At 38.1% G+C, this 19421-nt stretch overlaps 1 protein-coding gene across 1 annotated transcript in view; it reads left to right on the forward strand.

Annotated features, from left to right (window-relative positions):
- The window catches only part of LOC104123497 (FAS-associated factor 1), a 70440-nt gene that overhangs the window by 14483 nt on the left and 36536 nt on the right, over positions 1 to 19421 (forward strand). Inside the window, exon 6 of the mRNA XM_035891344.1 lies at positions 7902 to 8056. Coding sequence (XP_035747237.1) covers positions 7902 to 8056 — 155 coding nt within the window. The remainder of the gene's footprint in view (positions 1 to 7901; positions 8057 to 19421) is intronic.

Below are 19421 nucleotides of genomic sequence, written 5' to 3' on the forward strand. Positions count from 1 at the left end.
ACATTTGATAGAGTGTTTCTCACGATGCCACACTCAATCCATCTTAATGAAAACCGCTTCAAACTGATTTAATTTGAGAGCACTTGGCAGCTTGAGTGCTCAGAGATCTTAGCCTTTTCTTGACAAATTCTCAATGCTGTCCAGAGCAGAAGGTGCACTACACAGTTCAGGTCTAGTGAGACAGTCATCAGCAATGTTTTTAATCTATATTGTGGATACTTTTTCCCTCAAAAAAAAATCCCATTATATATGAATTTGAAGCCTTTTTTGCAGAAATATTTTAATTTGGGTTATTTTAAGAAAATGAACTTAGGTCAGAACGTCTGATTAGGGGTTAAAATTCTTTTTAAGAAAGCAGATTTTGTTCTGTTAAATCTTAATGTCTTTTCATGTTTTGGAAAGGATGGTAATTCATAGTTATTTAAGAAAATGTTACTTGAAAAAGAAATACCTTGTAAAAAGTTTAGATGTTAGTCTGTTACCTATTTTGTTTAGCTTTTATTATCATAGCTTTTCATTTCGAGTCTTTAGGTAATGTTGTGGTTTAACCCTGGCCGGCAACTAAGCCCCACGCAGCCGCTCACTCATTCCCCCCTGGCGGGATGGGGAAGAGAATCACAAGAGTAAAATTGAGAAAACTCATGGGTTGAGATAAAGACAGTTTAACAGGTAAAGCAAAAGCCGCGCACACAAGCAAAGCAAAACAAGGAATTCATTCACTGCTTCCCACCGGCAGGCAGTGTTCAGCCATCCCTAGGAAAGCAGGGCTCCATCACGCGTAATGGTGACTTGGGAAGACAAATGCCATCGCTCCAAACGTCCCCCCCTTCCTTTTTCTTCCCCAGCTTTATGTGCTGAGCATGACGTCATACGGTGTAGGATATCCCTTTGGTCAGTTGGGGTCAGCTGTCCTGGCCCCCTCCCAACTTCTTGTGACCCCCCCAGGCTACTCACTGGTGGGGTGAGAAGCAGAAAAGGCCTTGACTCTGTGTAAGCCCTGCTCAGCAGTAACTAAAACATCCCTGTGTTATCAGCGCTGTTTCCAGCACAAATCTAAAACATAGCCTCATACAAGCCAATATGGAAAAAATTAACTCTATCCCAGTCAAAACCAGCACAGATAGTTAAGCTTAACATACATGATGAGTATCTTTTTTCCTTTAGAGCAACTGCTACCATGATAGTGCCAGGTTTAGGTACGAGAGATGGAATGAGATCAAATGTAGCTCTACATTAAAACCTGTATATCTCTTTAGTGCAAAAATACAATAAGCAATATATATAGCTTTACCTTTAACAACCGGTGTCCTTGGCAATGAAATCCCCAGTTACCTCCTGCAGCCTGACAGTTAAGGGTTTTGTATGTTCATTTCCAAGGCTTATTTTGTATATAACACAAGACAATATTTTCATTATTTTTTTTAATTGGGTCAGTAAGAGAGAGAGACAGAGGTTTATTTAATTAACAAAAAAGTTTTTTGTGAAAGTCATCTTCTACTTATTGTGCCAATTGGAAAGAAGCATTTCTCTGTTAGATTAGTTTATGAAGAACAAGTGTACTCTTGCTGAAGGAGCTACACTGTCATAGAAATAGCCAGACCTGATGCCATGGAAAAAATCTTATAATGGACAGTTTTAAACGAAGTGTATGGGGGAGGTTTCTTTGCAACTGAAAGCACGTTGTGGGTGTCTTGTGTTCTGAAACATCAGGGAGTTTATCCTACCTTAGGGCAGTATTGTTATTAGTGCAGGATCTTAATCACTATATTGAATCTCACTGAGCTATCTACTTGAATAATGCTAAAGCATTTTCTTTTATTGGAGCTTGTTTGCCTTTTCATTTTTATAGGTGGTTGCTACTCTTATTATGAGAAAGAATAAAGACATCTGCTTTACCTTTTCAGGAGCTCTTATCTTTATATACCTCTGTCAGATCACCTCCTGCTCCTCTCTCAACCTTTCTGTCCACTGACTTTTAATAAATATGTGAAACATCTCTCTTAGCACAGATTGGTATTGTCACCTCAATATATATTCCTGCATACTGAAAATGAACCATGTTTTTGTTCTCCTTGAATCCTGTCTTTTAGGTTCAATTTAGTGGCAGCACCATCCCTCTCACACAGGGGTACTTTATTTCCTGAATGCCTAGAAGAAAGTATGATCCTTCCATGCTTTGGCATGTTCAAATAAAAGCTTTTTTTTTTTTTTCCTGGTGGTAGCAGAATGTTCCTTCATACAGGGCTTTCTGTTGTATCATTTTTACCTGTGTAACTCAGAAAACTGTCCCTTGTTATTATTTCAGCTAATTAAGTTCATGCTGAACTTAATACTGAAAAAAGACTCACAGAGATAATTATTCTGATTTCTGTTAGAGCTCATTATAGAAACAGCATTGACTACTCTCAGTCTTCTTGTCTCAGAAGAGAAATTGGAAGTCTGTCTTTTAGATGCTACCTTGAATAGAGGAGAGAGGTTGTTGTGAATCCCAGTTGCAGGATGGCTTTTTGGTTTAGTCTTTGTCATCTTTTTTTCCCCATTTATTCCCTAAATACTGCAGAGTGATGTCAAGGAGTACAGCTTCTTTGCTACCTTTTACTTTGACTCCAGGCACATTTCAAATCAAGTCAAATTGCTACTCCTACATTTTATAAGGGGCTTGATTGTATTGTGCATCCTAGGTGTGCTTTGAAAATGCATTTGTAGTTGAGCTGTCTGAGGGTCTTAGATGGAGAAATTACTACTTTACAGATTCCAATTAAACATAAATAACCTGAACACTAATCTACATGGTCTGGCTGTAACTAGAGGACAGGTATAGAAGTGTAACTCTAGGTTCCTGGGAAGAGTAAAGCAGCTACACTCTGGTAGGTGTCAGTACATAAATTCCAGTAGTCACCTACATTTTCTTTCCAGTCTTCCCTGGTATGTGTGTGTTAGCAGTTCTCTTAATTTAATTTAATTTTCATTTAATTCTTAAATGAATTCTGAACTAGTGGATAGTTATTGTTTAGAAATGTTTGCTACAACATACCAGCTTAGTAGTCTCACTGTGTGCCTACACGCCCTTTATTCTGCTTCATCTTTCATATTTGAAAGATTAGTCCTGGGTATGGGTCTCTCTTCAGCATTCTCTGTGCTTGATATTAAATAATGAAAGTTTATTGAAATTGTCTGCCACACTCTACGTTTCCTCTTCTTTCAAAGCCTATGATTTATAGATCTTATTTGAGTTTGGTTTTAATTACTGAATATTCTTTGCATTATGTAAGATATCACTACAAGTTCAATTGCTTGAAACAGAGATACAACAGTATAGTAGGATCAAATATTTGGAAGATGAAAGTAAACTAAATCAAGCTTAAAATAAAACAGAGCTTTACCTGGGAGAGTGGTTAGCCGTTTGAACAGCTTACCATGTTTCATACGGATTCTCTGTCACTGGTGGTTTTTTGAGACTAGATGTTTTACTGAAAGATAAAATGACTGACAGATTAAATTAGGAAATAGTTTAGGGATGTCTTATGCTATGTATAATACAGAAGACAAGATTAGAAGATTACGGGAATCATCTCACTCTAGGAGCCTGTGGGGCACAGTTTAGTTCAGATCTCCTTGGTGTTAGAGAAGGTTTGCATTCTGCTTGGGGAAAAAAGATTGTGCGTGGCAGAGTACCTGTGTCCAAGAAGGCTGATCAGATGATCTCCAAGATCACCTTCGAGAGGTGGATCAAATGGTACACTTCAAAGGCTTAAAGATGTACAAATATGTCCCTTTTGTTCATTTAAATTAACTCTCACTATATAAAACCTGGAGGAAAAATTAAAATCTTGATTCGTTAGTCTAGCAGCTTGAAAGAACATTCATGCCTCTAGCAGATGTTACATTGTGAACATTTTTGTCTCAATTATTACTTGAACTTGTGAACCTGAGATTCAAAAATCATTCTAGATTTTAAATCTGCAGATTTTAAATCAGACTACAATTGGGCCTGTGTTTTTGCTCACCCTTGTGACTGTATCGCATTCTAGTTCATATTCTTCTGAGGTATCGAAGTTATTCATGTTGTTAGGAACTGCGTGACAAGCTTATATATCCCATTACTCAGTGATTAGCAATTTATTTTCTCAACTTCATGAAGATCTGTGGTTTTTTCTGCCTCCGTGCCAACCCTTCCTTCATTTCTTCTAACTATGTACAAAGTACGTTAGCTTTTCCCAAGTTCCAAAATGCAAAAATGGTCAAGTAGATGGTATAGCCATTTTGGTACATAGGACAGATCTTTAATGTGTTTGTCTCGTGTGAGGGATTGTACGTGCTTGTTAGCTCTCTTGGTCAGGTGCATCGGCTGCTGTACTTTGGATGACGTGGCAGAGAGGTTTCGTGGTGCAAGGCTACAGCTGGGAGGACTGTGCCTCTCAGGGGCTGTCCTGCTGCAGTACAGTGTTCAGCTGCAGCCCACGTTCCCTTCCAAGGGAGCCACTTGCCAGGCATATTCCATCAGGAGATCAAAATCAGGCAGGAGAGGGCTGCAGTGCTTCACTGCAAATACACAGCGGTGGGTGTGAGGCAAGGGAGCAGAGGCACGGCTAAATGAGCCTCATGCACTCTGAATGCCACAGAGGTTGCAGAAAAAAATGCTTGAGGTCTGGATTTTTTAAGGTATTTAGATAGCCAAGATGCTGAAAACACTGAGCACCTCTTTCTCATGGCCTTTTTTTCTCTGAAATAAAATGGAACCTGGAGCTTAAAGTTCAAGCTTTTAGGACTCTTAAGTCCTATTGACATTGATGAGACTTACACTCCCAAGTATGTTTGTAAATCCAAGCCCCTTTTGAAAATTCCAATGTATGACTGCCTGGTCTTCAGCATCCACATACTCTGAAAAATACATCTCTTGATAGCTTAAGTTACTGAAGTCCTAAGGCCTTTGGAAGTCCATCAGCTGATCAGTACTTAGAACCTTTTCAGTATCCCATACCTTCATAGCAACTAGTAGAAGTTCTTCCCCATTGGATTTTTTTTCTCGGTTAAAATTTTATGCTAAGTATACAACCCCTGAGTCATTATATTTTTTGAGAAATCCAACACAGAGCAGACTAGTGCTCCATTAGTAGCTTCTTTTATGGAAGTCAAGACTGTTCAACAGTTTAGTAAGCCTATTTTATTAGTATTGGCAAAAAAATTCCCAGTATTAGTCATCGCAGAATCCTAGAGTTTGCTCTGATTTTTCAAAGGCTTGAGATAAAAACAACAAAAACCTGCTTATAAATATGTACTACCATGGGTTAGTAAAAAAAAAACCACCAACCAAAAGAACCACAAACCACACAACAACAACAACAAACTCCAAGCTGTGAGCCTTTTGCAATAATGCATTTTTCCAAGGGAAAAATATCCCTGGCTTCCACTATGGTTTTTCAGAATCATGTTTCAGCACTTCGGTTCCTCCTGCTACCTCTTTTCATTTGTCCTAGCAGTATGCCTATGCCTGACCTTAACATTTTGGATGAATTATCAGATACAAGTTCAGTCTTTTATATGTGATGGAGTTTACTCTTTGCATGGTGAGATTTGTTGATGCAACAAAAATTACATTCACTTGTAAAGTAGCTCAGTGTAAACACCTATTGTGTATGTGCCTGTTCTGTTTACTAAAATTTGTCCCTAAATCTTTAAGCCTAAAATTGTACATATTTTGAAACATTCTGTTGTATGGAATCTCATATTTAACAGTTTCATGGGGTTGTTTCTTTGGAAGTAAAAGTGTTTCTCAAGAGCCTTTTTTTCTATCCGCTCCCAGTGAAAAGAGGAGAGCAAAGCCATCCGCTTACCACAAAGCAGTGCCACCACAAAGGAAAGATTAAGGGTTTAGAGAGAGGTCAATGTGGGTTTTTCTCTAACTAAACACTTTCCTAAAGTTTCCTTGTGGAAAAAATAATGAAGTCATCTCAGAGTTTTTAAAGAATTTTTATTTCTTTTTCACTGTCTGCATTCGCTTGTCTTCTCAGCATGGATGTTTAATCTTTCTAGGCTTTGTGAATTGGTCCAAATGAATAAGTGGTGAGCTGTCTCTCTAGGAGCTAGAGGCTTATTCTAAGGCCCTAATCACTGAGTAAACACATCTTTGCCCTCCCTCTCTTACAACTGCTATATAATAGTTGAGATTCTAGCACAGTAACCTGGATATTGCAGGGATCGACGCTTTGAAATGCAGAATGGCTGATCCTCAAAAACAGACAGTGCCTGATCTTCCCCTGCCTCTTTCTTCTTTTTAAATTAAATATCACCACAGAAATGCTGTTTTATTGCTTGATATTGTGCATCAGTGCCCTGGATTTTCAAGTTTAGTTTCAGTCAACATTGTTGGCTGCACTTATATGGATCTCTGCATGTTGGGCTTATTAATGGCCCTTCCTGGCACATGTGTACGTGGTTCTGAAGAACATTTAAATTAAATTAGACAAACATTAATGCAAATGACTAATCCCTTTCCCAAAGTCTAATGTTCAAATGTATTCTTCTTTTTATAAACAGTCATTAAGTTTTGTCCAAAGCCAGCAGATGAGGTGATAGCCATACAGGTTTTTTTACAAAGACAGCTTGTCTCAAAATTGCATCCCATGTCTTGCTATATCAATACACATCAATATCTAGTGTTCAGTGTTACTTCTGATGAAGAGATTTGAAATGACTTTAAATAAAAGTCTGAAAAGAGCATTTACCATATTGTCTCAGCAAATATGTTCAAGTAGGATTTTAAAATAAAGTAAGTAATATATATGGGTATGGGAGAATGAAAAGCTGTAATTTTCTGAATGGTATTTATAATTCATTGAATACCAGATATAGGATCATGGTCCTTAACTAGCTCATAGTTTGCCTATGTTTTTTCTCAGTCTGCTTTCTGTCTTTACATACACATAGACTCACTTCCCAAAAGGTGGTCTGAGAGTGTCGTGGGGACAGCACAGCTCTATGCTGCTGGCAGTGAAGCTCAAATATTACTTGATAGGGTTTCAGAGGAACATGGCACAGAATATTTTGTTTCAAGAGGCCACAAATACCATCCTCAACATCTAGTCTTTGCTAACATGGTAACTACAATGAGATATATCAGCGCTCACAAACTCCATGTGGAATTTGACCCACATCTCCTGTACCCCTTCCCCTGCATCTTACACATTCGCAGTGCTGGGGCGGCTGCCTTGCTCCTCAGCTCCACGAGAGATGTAGCCAGCTGGGCTGACACATGGCCTTTTGACCAGCTCCACGTCGACTTACAGAGTAGGTGAGAGGCTGATGTGCTCTGGGCCTCCCCACATCATACGGCTGGATGGAGAGCTGCCAAAACATCCAGAATGTAGCGTTGCAGGCTTTGGGACTGTAGGCAGCTGTGTTGTTACTGACTCATTTTCCTCTTTATTTGCCTACAGATGGGTTGATAACAATACACTGTCATTTTTTAAGGTTGTTTGTAATCGGTTTGTATTGTAGATGCTGTTGTGTCAAGAGGTTTGTTCCTTGCTCAGGGAATTGTTCCAAATGTTAACTTTATTGGGCACAAGCCAAAAAAGTCCCCTCATTTCTTAAGCTAAGCCTTAATAAGGTTTTTGGATTTTGTTCAAATGTTGTTATTTTCATGTTCTAAGCATATAATGTATCGTGTTTTGGTACCCAAAATAAAATATTAGGAAGCACTGAGAAGATTTACAGATTTGGAAGGACGGACCATTTGACTTGAAATCTACTGAATTTTTTTACCCTGTGTGTGCACGTTGAGATACTCGCACCCTCAGTAAACACCATAGGGCATACTAACACACAAATCTGTAGCAGTAATCTTAAATTACTAAATAGCCTGAGGAAGTTTTCGCTGATCTTTTCTCATGTCTTTTCAGAGAAAGCTTCTTGCTATCTACCTCCACCACGATGAAAGTGTACTAACCAACGTCTTCTGCTCGCAAATGCTTTGTGCTGAATCTATTGTCTCCTATCTGAGTCAGAACTTCATAACCTGGGCATGGGACATGACAAAAGAAGCAAACAGAGCAAGGTAAGACTCTTTGGACAGTGAGTGGAGCAGCTTTTCTCTTGAGGAAGACCCTTATCTCTGTGTCATCTCTGTGTATCAAATCTTTCATTGCTTGATAACTATTTGAACTAAAAACTTCATGCTCGTTCTTAGCTGATCAATGAAGCTGTGCTGGCTGATGTTCCCTGAGAATTGGACCATCCTTGTTTTCATTACAAAGTGACTTCTTATTCCTGTGCAGGAAAAAATAGTTGAAGAATCTTAATTTTTTTTGAGTTCATGTTGCAAATATAGTTCTAGGAACGTGTGTTCACAGTTTTGCATTGCAGTGCTGTAATATTATGTGACGCTAATTGTAGGTACGTAGGTGTAACTGCATTAGAACTGTCTGGAATAATAACTACTGCTGTTACTGAAAATCTTATTAAACATAAAATTCATGTGATTAATTAGTATTAAAATCAGATTATGCAAAAAATTAGAAGCTTGCAATTCATATGAACTTTTTTGAACTACAGTTTTCTTACAGAACATTCCTTTGGTTATGTTCAGATATTTTGATAAGTTTTAATATAATAAAAGCTATCCTATATCTTAGAGATGCCATCATTTTGCTGATGAGTAAAGAAATTTAAAAACTGTAGATTCCACCTCCTTCTACAGGTTTTGTGCGTTACCAACAAATTTTCTTATCTTTATAGTAAGACTTCTCTATCCTTTAGTTATTTATTGGTTGATCGTAATCAATTGAAAGTAATGATTTTATTATTATACTTATTATATTTAGAAATCAGACTTGTTTGGTTTTCTAACTTGGACCTTATTTCAACACCTTTATTTACACAGAAGGCGACTGCTTGCCAGGACAATGTCTTGTGTATGTTACTATAATGAGAGTTATCCGAACTTTTGAACAGAAGATGTAACAGTCGTTTGGGCTGGGATAAGGCTGCCACTTTTTTGATAGAATTCAGTTGAATATTGAACAGTTAAAAGTACATATGTATGTTTCTTTCTCTTGTGGCTTGCTAGAATAGAGCATTCGTGCATTCCTATTCTTAAATATGTAAATTACAGTTAATATTTCTTTACTGAAAGTGGGCATGGAGAACAGAACAATCTCTTTTTGTAGTACACTTTTAAAATGACACTTGTGTTTCACAGAAATTCCTCACTTGACCTTCTGTATTTTGTCGTTGGACGGATCAGCAGCTATGTTCCTAGTTTAAGTTATTCTAGAGAAGAGTTAAAGATTATGGAAAAAAGCAGTCACAAAAACAGATAAAAAGTTTTTTAAAAAAGGAGAGAGGAAAAAGAAACATCTAGGTTCTTTCATGGGACCAAATACATAGACTGGAAAGTTGCTTAAGTCTTTTGGTATTGCCATTCATGGGCAGTAAGGAGCCTCCTTTTCTTTTATCCCACAAGTTGGTGTAGAAGGAAACACTATTTCTAAACCATCTGTAGTGGCTAAGTTCAGTTGACTACCTGCTGTTCTATTGTTCACTTTTCTATTTAATTCTCTAGTTTCTTTTATTTTACAATGACAAAAAATTGCAGTGTAGTTTCTTTTGAAAAACTGTGTTTGAGGGGTTTTTTATGACTGACGATCAACAGCCATGTAATTGCTTTGTTGTGTTTTACTAAAGAAATCTATTAAGTAGCACAACTTTGATACACTAGTAATAAGAGTTTGCAGGTTACAGAGACACCTGTGGTGACCAAAGCGACAGAAGCTGCTTATTAGAAAGAGCCTGTACAGCTGTGTCCTATTAACTCCTTATGACACTTCTTAAAACACAAAATAGAGGGCTTGTTTAAGGCTTTATAGCTATTCTCAATGAACCTAGTCACCAGTTGTGCAGTACGATAGGGTTTTTTAAGCCTTCATTTTTTGCTTTCTATTAACAACAACAGAGAAACTGTCATATTAACAGTGAGGTCAAAAAATAGTGAGGGGTAAACAAGGCATGCTGGCTCAAATTAGAATAATTTCTCATTTGTGTTTAGTGTCACATCCTGCTCCTTAAACTGTGATTTCTTCGGAGGGGGCACGATGCTTCCTTCTCCCTTTGGAAAGTGCCAATGCACTGTGGGCATTCCCATAAATAAACACTCAGTACCTCTGTTTAATTACTACCCTTCATCATGTGACATGATGACAGTGGTCTTGGAACCTGTTCTGTTCTGTATCCCTATGAATCTGTTGCGTGTAGCTTTTTATTTGAATGGTGAGAAGACAACGGCAACAACAGGAGGAACTGCTTTTTGCATGCTGATGTAGCCCAAGAACAACTTACTTGTACTGTTACAATTGCATTAGTTGAAAAGCCAGGGTGGGAAGGCAGAGGAATTGGGCCCACTGTATTTCCAGCAATCAACAGGGACACCTCAATGTCAGTAGTAAAAGACAGGTTTTCAGTGCTCTAGCATGGCATGAATAAATTCAACCAGATATAAATACTTTCCTCATAGAAGCAAAAAAATCTTGAATATTCTGGGGGTTTTTTTTCTTACTCTTTGCTGTCCTCTTTCTTACATCTGTGGATTTCACTCTGTTCCCAAACCAGTCTTAATAGTAGTTTCCATTTTTCTCATTAATGAAATGGGGGGTCCATCCTAAACACTGTAGAACAAAACCAGCTCCAATATCTTGTCATTTTTCCTGATTTTTAATATGTTTCTCGGCTGGAACTGTTCTAGGGACATGCTTTGAATCCTGCTTTTCTGTACACTAGCACTTCTCAGCTGGAATCTCTCAATCTTGTTCTTCAACACCCATTGCAACAGAGTGATGAGAGTTCCGTAGGTAGGACTAAAAGTAAAACGCTGTGTGCAGGCACCAGGGTGACTGTTAGCAGTAGTGCAAGAGCATAAACATTATGACTTTGGGAGTCAGATTTTTTAAAATTTCTAACTACAGCCACCCAGGACTATTACTTTGTCAAACTGAAGGAGAACTCTAGTTATTACAGTTAAGAGGATGTTCTGTTTCGGCTTCCAGAGCTTATAATTGCCTCTGACATAAGGTTTGCAGGAAAGGGAGGAATTACTTTGAGTAAGTGCTGCAAATTATGAATCTTTTCATTGCTAGAAAAAAAAAATCATAATAGGCACAAAATAATATAATAAAATATTGAGCCTTCATTTAGGAAAATAATGTAATGTTTTTATAATACTGTTAAGGAATCTATGTGAAAGCTTTATTGCCTATAGTTTAGACTTCAGTTTAGTGAGCAACTGTTTGGAATATTCTTGTAATTCGTGTTGTCCGTGATCAAAGGGGAAAAAAAAAACCAAACCAAAACCAAGCAAACAAAACCAAACCACAAAGCTAGAGGTATATCTTGCACTTTCTCGTTATATTCCATTCAGTTTGGGGTGAATCACGAGCTTAAAAATCACTGTTTGCCTTCCCTTGTTTGATGTGGAGATTTGCTACCATGCCACCCCAAAGAGCAGAAATATGCTTACGCGAGGTGTCAGGGCAGTAGCAGTGGTGTTTGACGGCAGCGGTGTTGACAATTCTGGCCCTACCTTTGGGTCTGAGCAAGTGGCTGCAGCAGCCCAACAGCTGCATCGGGCCAGCGCCTGGGCTAAGCAATGCCTCAGGTTCCCAGAGAGGCTATGGGATAGATAAGCAGGAGAGCCAGACAGGAGCAGCTATAGTTCTGGCACTTTCTGACTTCAAAGAATTGACTAAATACCATTATTCTAATATAATTATGGGCATGTGTATGGGAGGTGTGTGTATATATATGTGCATATATATGTATGCAAGCACATGCCCAACTATTTTTGTTAATTCATGAATATACATTAATATAATATATTTGTATCCAGGACAGATATATAGTGAATATATATACAAACATATATACCTACACATGCACACATACCCTTATGTTTGTACACACAGTATTTACAAACATAGATTATGCATAATATTAACAGATTTCCAATGTACATAATGTTTGCCAAGCAAAGCAATGCCAAAACCATAAAACAGTGACTCAAATGTCTGTAGCAGCTTTTTAGCTTTTGATATCGTTGCCCTTGGGCGCTGTATTTAGAGGTGTTTCCAACTTTTCTCAGCTCTGATGACAGGTACTTATCAGTTTTAATGTTCAAATGATAGTTTTTCACTTTGCTTAAGCTTAGGAAAGAGTTAATTGACTGAAGTGCTTCTCAGCAGCAGGTTGTCTTCACCTGCAATTTCCGTCATCAAGTAATTAGCCATATTCACAGTTGCTGACCCTTAATACTAACCTACTGAATGATGCATGCCTGGATGAAGACCAGTTGACCATATTACTCCAGCTCCCCAATCCTATTTGATCCTTCAGCAAATATATTGCAGGTGTGGGGTCTGTGAGAGCTGGACTTGGTGAGTTAATTTCTCACTGCCTCTTCAGGAGTGACCGTAGATTCTGTATACGTTGCTTGCAAAACTGTTGGACGTGTTCCTCGGGCACTAAATCCTTAACAGGTTTCACAGAACAGTGTGAAAACCTTTTCTATTGTATTTTGAAATATTTTATTTAATTTACTTTAATAGCAATACAGTGCCAGTCAATAAAAACAGGTCAAAAGCCTAATTAATGTTTTAAAAATAAAGGTTCTCAAGCACCAGGCAAGTTTGTCATTTTCTATATGGTTTGTTTTGAGGAGGAAGAGGAAAGAAGGTGAGGAGGGAACCCTTCTGTTCCATGATTACATCCCACCCGCTCATTTTCTCCTTTTCTCCTTTGCTTTTGATTTTAGTGGCGGTCTTAACAGAATGTCAAGATCAATTTGCAGCATGGTTTAACTCAAGGTTTGCATTCTGCCAGCAGCAATTGTCCTAACGAACAATGCCGTGTGTTCTTGTAACTTCAGAAGCTTTTAGAAGGCTCATGGCAAGGGCAGCATCTAATGACTTTATTAGTGTAGGGTTTCAAAATGGGCTCAGTAATTGTTCACATCTCTTTGTCATCTAGTCATAATTACTGCATAGTATTGTTCGGGGTTGCACTTGTGAATAGTTTCCTAATAGCACTGAAATGAAGAAAAAAGGGAAAGGATAAAAGGTGATTGTCTCTTTAGATGGAGAACAAAACAGCCTGTATATAGATGATGGTTAAACTGTTTATTGTACACCCACCAGAAAAGGTAAACTATCCCTGCTTAAATATTTATATACTTCAAGGTAATTTCATGTTAGTAGTCTAAAAATGTCCAAATTTGGAAAACTAAAAACCAGCAGAGAATGCATTTTAATCTGATCATGATTAGTAAGATATGGATGTGTCTGTAATATTCAACTATAAATAGAAAGTAGTCTCTCTGTTGACGTGTTTAAGGTTTTCAGTGCATCATTTTGTATGCCTATAGCGATGCTTTAAGGTCATCTGAAAAAAAATTATTATAACTACAGGAATTAACTAAACTGATACATTTGTGAGTACATATATTAAGTCCTCACTATAAAATCAAATCCTAAAGCAAGTTCTATCCCACTGTACTTAAACTACAGCATAGTTTATTAAGCTTGTTGAACAGAAAAGGTGAAAGAATAAAAACTCTGTAGTGTCCTGTGCAAAAGAGGTGAAGGCAGAAGAACAGGTAGTCAAGACAGAATTGTTGGGCTGCTTTGAGGAAGGAGAAGGAAGTCCCATCTAAATACCAGAGTTCACAACTTCACCAGTGAAGTCTAATGCTGGATGGGATTGGAGCTGTAGAGACATTCAGATGCATCTATGCATCTAAATCAACCTTCAGAAGAAATCATTTTGCTGGCGGAGTCAGAATCATTGGTACCAAAATGCAGCTGCAAGGCATGAATGAATTTCTTAGGTACTGCTGGGTGCCCGATCGGGGCAAAGCTCTCTGCAGAAGTGCTGGTGTTCATCTTCTTCCTTTAGGTTAGGATGACTCTGCTTTCACCTCTCTGGTCTCCTTTTTGTCACCGTTCTGACTGTGGGTCTTAGAGCTGCAAATAACAGTGGTCAGTCCATGCTTGGCCAGGAGGTTCGACTGTACCTGCGTCATTCCTGACCAATGGCTGATCTAATCTTTGGTGTGAGGGAGGTTTCTCAGCATTTCTCCATGACGTTTCTCCAGTATTTGACTGTCACTGCCTTTAGGCAGTTCACACTAACATTTAACCAAAGTTTCTCTTGCAGCAATCAATGACAATTATATCTTGGTCCGCTCAGTGTAGAACGAGGTATTGTCTTCCTTTCTGCTGTTGTGTTCTTTGGCCTTAAATGGTGCTATTTTTTCCTGAGATTTTCCTAGACTAAGCAACCGTGATTCCTTCAGCCTTTCCTTGGAGCTTGTCCTTTTGGAGACATTTGTTAATGCAACCTTCATGTGGTCCTTCAGTAATTGGTCCGCGCTTTTACTGATGCACTGTGCCTAAAATTGCCTTCTCAGTGCTAAATACAGAAAGAGGATTATTTCATGTTGTACAAACCATGCATCTGTTTACTCACCCCAATATGATGCTTGTCTTCTTCACATCATGACTTTTCTTCTTCCCTTACTGCTTGATTCTTGTTCTGTGTTTGTGCAATTGTTCCTCCTACTCCAAGGCTTTCATTGACCTTGTTGAATTGCATTTTACTTGTCAGGACATTTCTCTGATTTGTGAAGATTAATCTGAATTCTTTACTAACTTCCAATGTGTTTGTAGCTTCTCCCACTTTACTAACATCTGTAATGTAACTAAACATACTCTCTGTTCTTATCTAGGTTATTAAATCTACTTGTAGCAAGCCTTGGATATTCCTTAGCAAATCATATATTACAGGCCTTTCTACTATGATAAGCAATAATCAAAGCTACCACTGATATGCCAGTGCTTCCCATGTTTTCCATTTTTAGTACAGCGTTTTAGCAAGGGGTCCAGGTATATTTTATTTATACTTTTACCAATGATTTTGTCTGGTGGCCAGTGGTATCTGAAAGGATGGATTAATGAGTTTCTAGAGGGATGTGTTTTAGACTAAACGGGGTTATAAAGTATTTACCTAATCTGTTTGAACCTTGCAGGATGAAATTAGATCTTCCATGTTTTATGAAGAGATAGATAACCTACTCATCTAGGCTTTACTCTCGCATAAAGAAAAAGTGGATAAAATCATGCTTTTTTACATCTGAATCCCTGGATATTTAACTTGTGGATACTAAAGAGGATATCCACATCATTTGATTCAAGCTGCTTCATGTATCTTTAAACCATGCCTTGTATCTGCTGCTCATTCCCCCTTGTGTTTGAGTCAACAGTTATGACCCTACCAATGTGGATAAGACAGTAACACTGTATGACGGAGACTATGGATAGCAAGCTTATTTTAATATACCATTTTACAACATCAGCTTTTACTTTTAAAAAAAAAAAAAATACCTAATACAAAAATGTTATTTTTACATTAACATTTTAATGAGTCTTATGTTGACTTTACACAGTATATAATTATTATTAAACTAATCAGAAACCTTGCATATTTAATATTCATCATTGGTTTTTTTTCATTCAAGAAAGAAGCAATTTTTTTTTTTCACAGCCATTTCTGAAGTTTTAAAGTTTCTTAAAGTAAGGTTAGCCTTGGGAATTATCTGGCCATAAATAAATCACACCTCTTTGGCCCAAAATCATCCTGTTGCAGACTGAACACCAGTTCAAACTGAAAGGGTATTTTAGAAAAGGTTATCAGGTTTTGTCCTGCTGCTGCTTTTTGAGCAGGACTTCAGGTCTGAGATGAGATAGCAAAAAATATGTCCAGTGCAGCCTTTCTGTTAAAAAGTCCTTTGCAAGAAGCACAGTCGGTACCCATGTACCTAAAGGGCCTCATTTTAGGAAGAACTTTTCCAAAGTTTTCCCACCGGTGTGAAAAAATTAAAAGTAACTACAGGAATATTTATATGAGTAAGACTGTAACAAATAACCAGATCTCTGTTATTTATGTTGGTACAGAAAATAAGGAAAAATTTATCTAAAATTCTCTGCAATTTTTTATATGTATTTTATTACATTTTATCCATACATTTGAGAGCAGAGTTCTCTCTGTATGGAAGAGAATTTGCCCTTTAGTGCACTAGACAGATTTTCTAATACAACTATTAATACACCTGAAGGTGCTGGGGAGAGTTTAAGAAAAGCAAAAGCAAAGGAGAGCTTTCAATTTTTGTTTGAATGTACAAAAAAACATTCAAAATGTAGCATCAGGTGTCCCTCTTTGCACACTGCAGGAGTACACTACAATGTACCATATGCAGCTTGCTCTGCATTAGTTTCCGTCTGCAGGTTTACTTGGTTAACAAAAAAGAGCTAGAATTAGCATTTTAGATTTAGTTACTCTTTATGCAACTATACTATGCTGTGACTGCTTGACTTTTTTTTTTTTTTTTTTTCATAATGTCTTGAGAAGATAGATTCGTTTGGGGTTGTATGCAGGGCTACTCATCCGATCAGGTTGTATGATCAGTTTGATTCCAGTAGGAAACTGAAAATTAATACCACAGTGGGGGACGGGCATCAAGAAGTTAATATTTGGGTTCAGTGTTGACTGGTAGGTTGTGTCCATGTCTTTCAAAGCCATGCTAGTTGCCACTTTTCCGAGTGGAAAGAGAAAGGAGACTGAATTCCTCTGCTCTTTCAGAGTCCTTCTGCTGGATCAAGGCCAAGGGCAGCAGGCAGCAGTGCTGCATTGCGTAGTGATTTTTAATGGAAATGCAGAGGACTTATTGCTCAGAATCATCAATTTTTTGCTAAGTTCTTCCTATAATCCCTCCTCACTTCTTCAATTCTTTGTAAATTCTTCCTCTACTAGGTAAGAGTAGGAATCACTTTGAACCAGTTCCCATTGGAAAGTACAACATGACAGTTTGGGAGCCAACAAATGCCTCTGTCTTGTGCTCCCTTTAGGGACTGGGCACCAGAGATGCTCTTAGCTTACTAAGTTGTTTAAATTGAAATATTAAAGGAAAATTTATGCTTTTCTAAAGTATTTAGCATCACCGTTTGTTTGTTTTTTCATATTCACGGTGTGGTAAGGAGGGATCTTGCATAATCACGGATTAACTGCAGTAGATCCTGTACATAGGAATAACAGAAATGTGAAACAACATAATACATGGGCAGGAGATACATAAAGAAACAATGAGGTGATCCCAGTCATTGTAACGATGAAACACCTCCCGTCAGGAACAGCTGCTATCTCCCACCCAGGGGTTGGCTTTCTCCTTTGGGCTACCCCCCAACAAGGCAATACATATTTTGTGGTGTAAATATGTATCATATAGATCAAAAGCTTTCCAGAGATCAAAAAATATTGAGCTCTAAGATCAACACTTTTGACGATCGGCACTTTGGCCAGAGGTGGCCAATTTTGCTGTTAAAAATTAAAAGCTGCATGTTCTCACAAAAAGATGTTATTGCTAAACCTCAGCATTTACAAACTTCTGCATAGCATATCTGAGATTAGAAGCCATGGTAGGCCGCAGACTTAAGGGGTAATAAGTATTCCCTTTGGTTTTGAGCCTCAGTAATATTTTAAACTTTTTTCAGTAGATTTTTAAAGCTGTTATTTTTTCATAATTGCCTTCTGGGTGCTTTTTTTAAGTAACATTAAATAAATGGCATTTTATGATAAAATTACTAAAAAAGTTATGCCAGGAGTATATTTTAATATAAAGTGTCACACATTAGCTGGTAGGGAATGACAACATTCTTCTCTGGGAAACGAACGTGCTACAAACGCGATAACTCTTTCACAGGTTATGCATGTGGAGGAATAACTGCTATGCAGCGATCAGCAATGCCCCAAATTAACATCTTCATTTCAACAGAATAATTTTTCCTGTGTGCCACTTTTAAGCAAGGAGGGAACTATGTCTGACCTAAGAATTAATACCTGTTCAATCTACATTTAAAAAATTAAGATGCATTTGTCATTTTTTTAGGGTTTGTTTCTGTATTCGTCAAGCCATGCCTAGTGTCGATGCTTACTCTGTAGCTTTAATAAGTACTGGTTTCATTGCTAGCAAGTCATGAAAGAAGTAAAGAAATGATGCTGTCTGCCAAGACTATTATTTTCTTTCACAAACTTTATTCTTGTATCTTTCGAGATTTTTTTTAATGGATTTTTCCCTCATAAAATGCTTTTTTGCCTTTCTCATCCTTCTCCCTCCTTGAATATTTTTGTAATTTAAAAATAAAAGGACTAGTAGCGTGCCATTTGCCCTCCCTTTCTGGCAGCATTCCTCTATTTCCACTTTTGGTTGGAGATCACAGTAATCCAGCATGTTGTGGAAAACAGTTCTCCCCAGAGGGACATCTGGCTCTTTGATGCACTCCACAGGCAGTTCTCTTGGCAGCTCTGGAGATGCCACTGAAAGATCTGGCACAATTCTGTTTAGATGAAAGTAAGAAAATCCGTTGTTAGTGATGTACACAGTAAGATACTGCTTATTGCACCAAGTTGTTTTGGTCCTACTCGCATACTTCTGGTAGTAAATATTAGCACAGAGGAGATTTCTTTTTTTGCTGGATATGAATGTGGAAGAAAGTAAAAAGGTCTGCAAATACAGAGTCAGTAAAGGTAGAAAAGAAAAAAAAAGGCAAAATTAGTGAAGTAGTTGCAAAATCTATTAAAAGGCATGAGAAAAACTGAACAGAGGTCATGAATGAAAATTCAATTCCTACCCATCTGGTAAAATGAAAAGAAAGAGATGTGTTACAAGTAATTGCTGAGCACTTACCACTGACCTGGCGAAGAGCATGTGTGTGAGTGAGTAAATGCTGGTGAACAGGAGTTACACGGTGCAGGCGCTGGAGATCACTGCTGCTATCTCTTTATTCAGTGTTGCATCATTGGAGTACCTTCACATTTTTGTTAGCTTTACTACATTTTAATTCAACAGACAAGTAAGGTCTTACTTGATTCCAAAGGGCAGGGTCTGTTTTGATGGATCATGTTCATGAGAAGAGTTTCTCATACGTATTTGCTCTGCGCTGAAGAGACGCATTGATAACCACCAGCTGGTCATTCATCCCCCACAAACATCCTCATCGCAGCTGCCCATGCTGCAATCTGGACATTCATTCTTCAAAGTTGGAAGTGCTGGGAAGAGTTGTTTCTCACTCCTCCCCCAACAAAGATAAAGGCTGCCTGATGGCAGCGGTGGCAAATCTGTGGCATTCAGGACAGAACTGGGATGTGCTGCTCTTGTAACTGGTGGGTGAGTGAGCTGGCCTCTCTCCCTGCGAGCTGAGCGAATTGCAACAGCAGCAGAGGAAGGGAGGAGATGTGAAAGAGCAGGGCGGATGGCACTAGGGACTTCAAGAAGTGGCCCCAGGAAAAAAAACCCAACATCATGATGGAAGATGTTGGCATCTGGC

This window comes from Egretta garzetta, unplaced genomic scaffold (assembly GCF_000687185.1).
Source record: "Egretta garzetta isolate BGI_Z169 unplaced genomic scaffold, ASM68718v1 scaffold533, whole genome shotgun sequence".
NCBI classification, from domain to species: domain Eukaryota; kingdom Metazoa; phylum Chordata; class Aves; order Pelecaniformes; family Ardeidae; genus Egretta; species Egretta garzetta.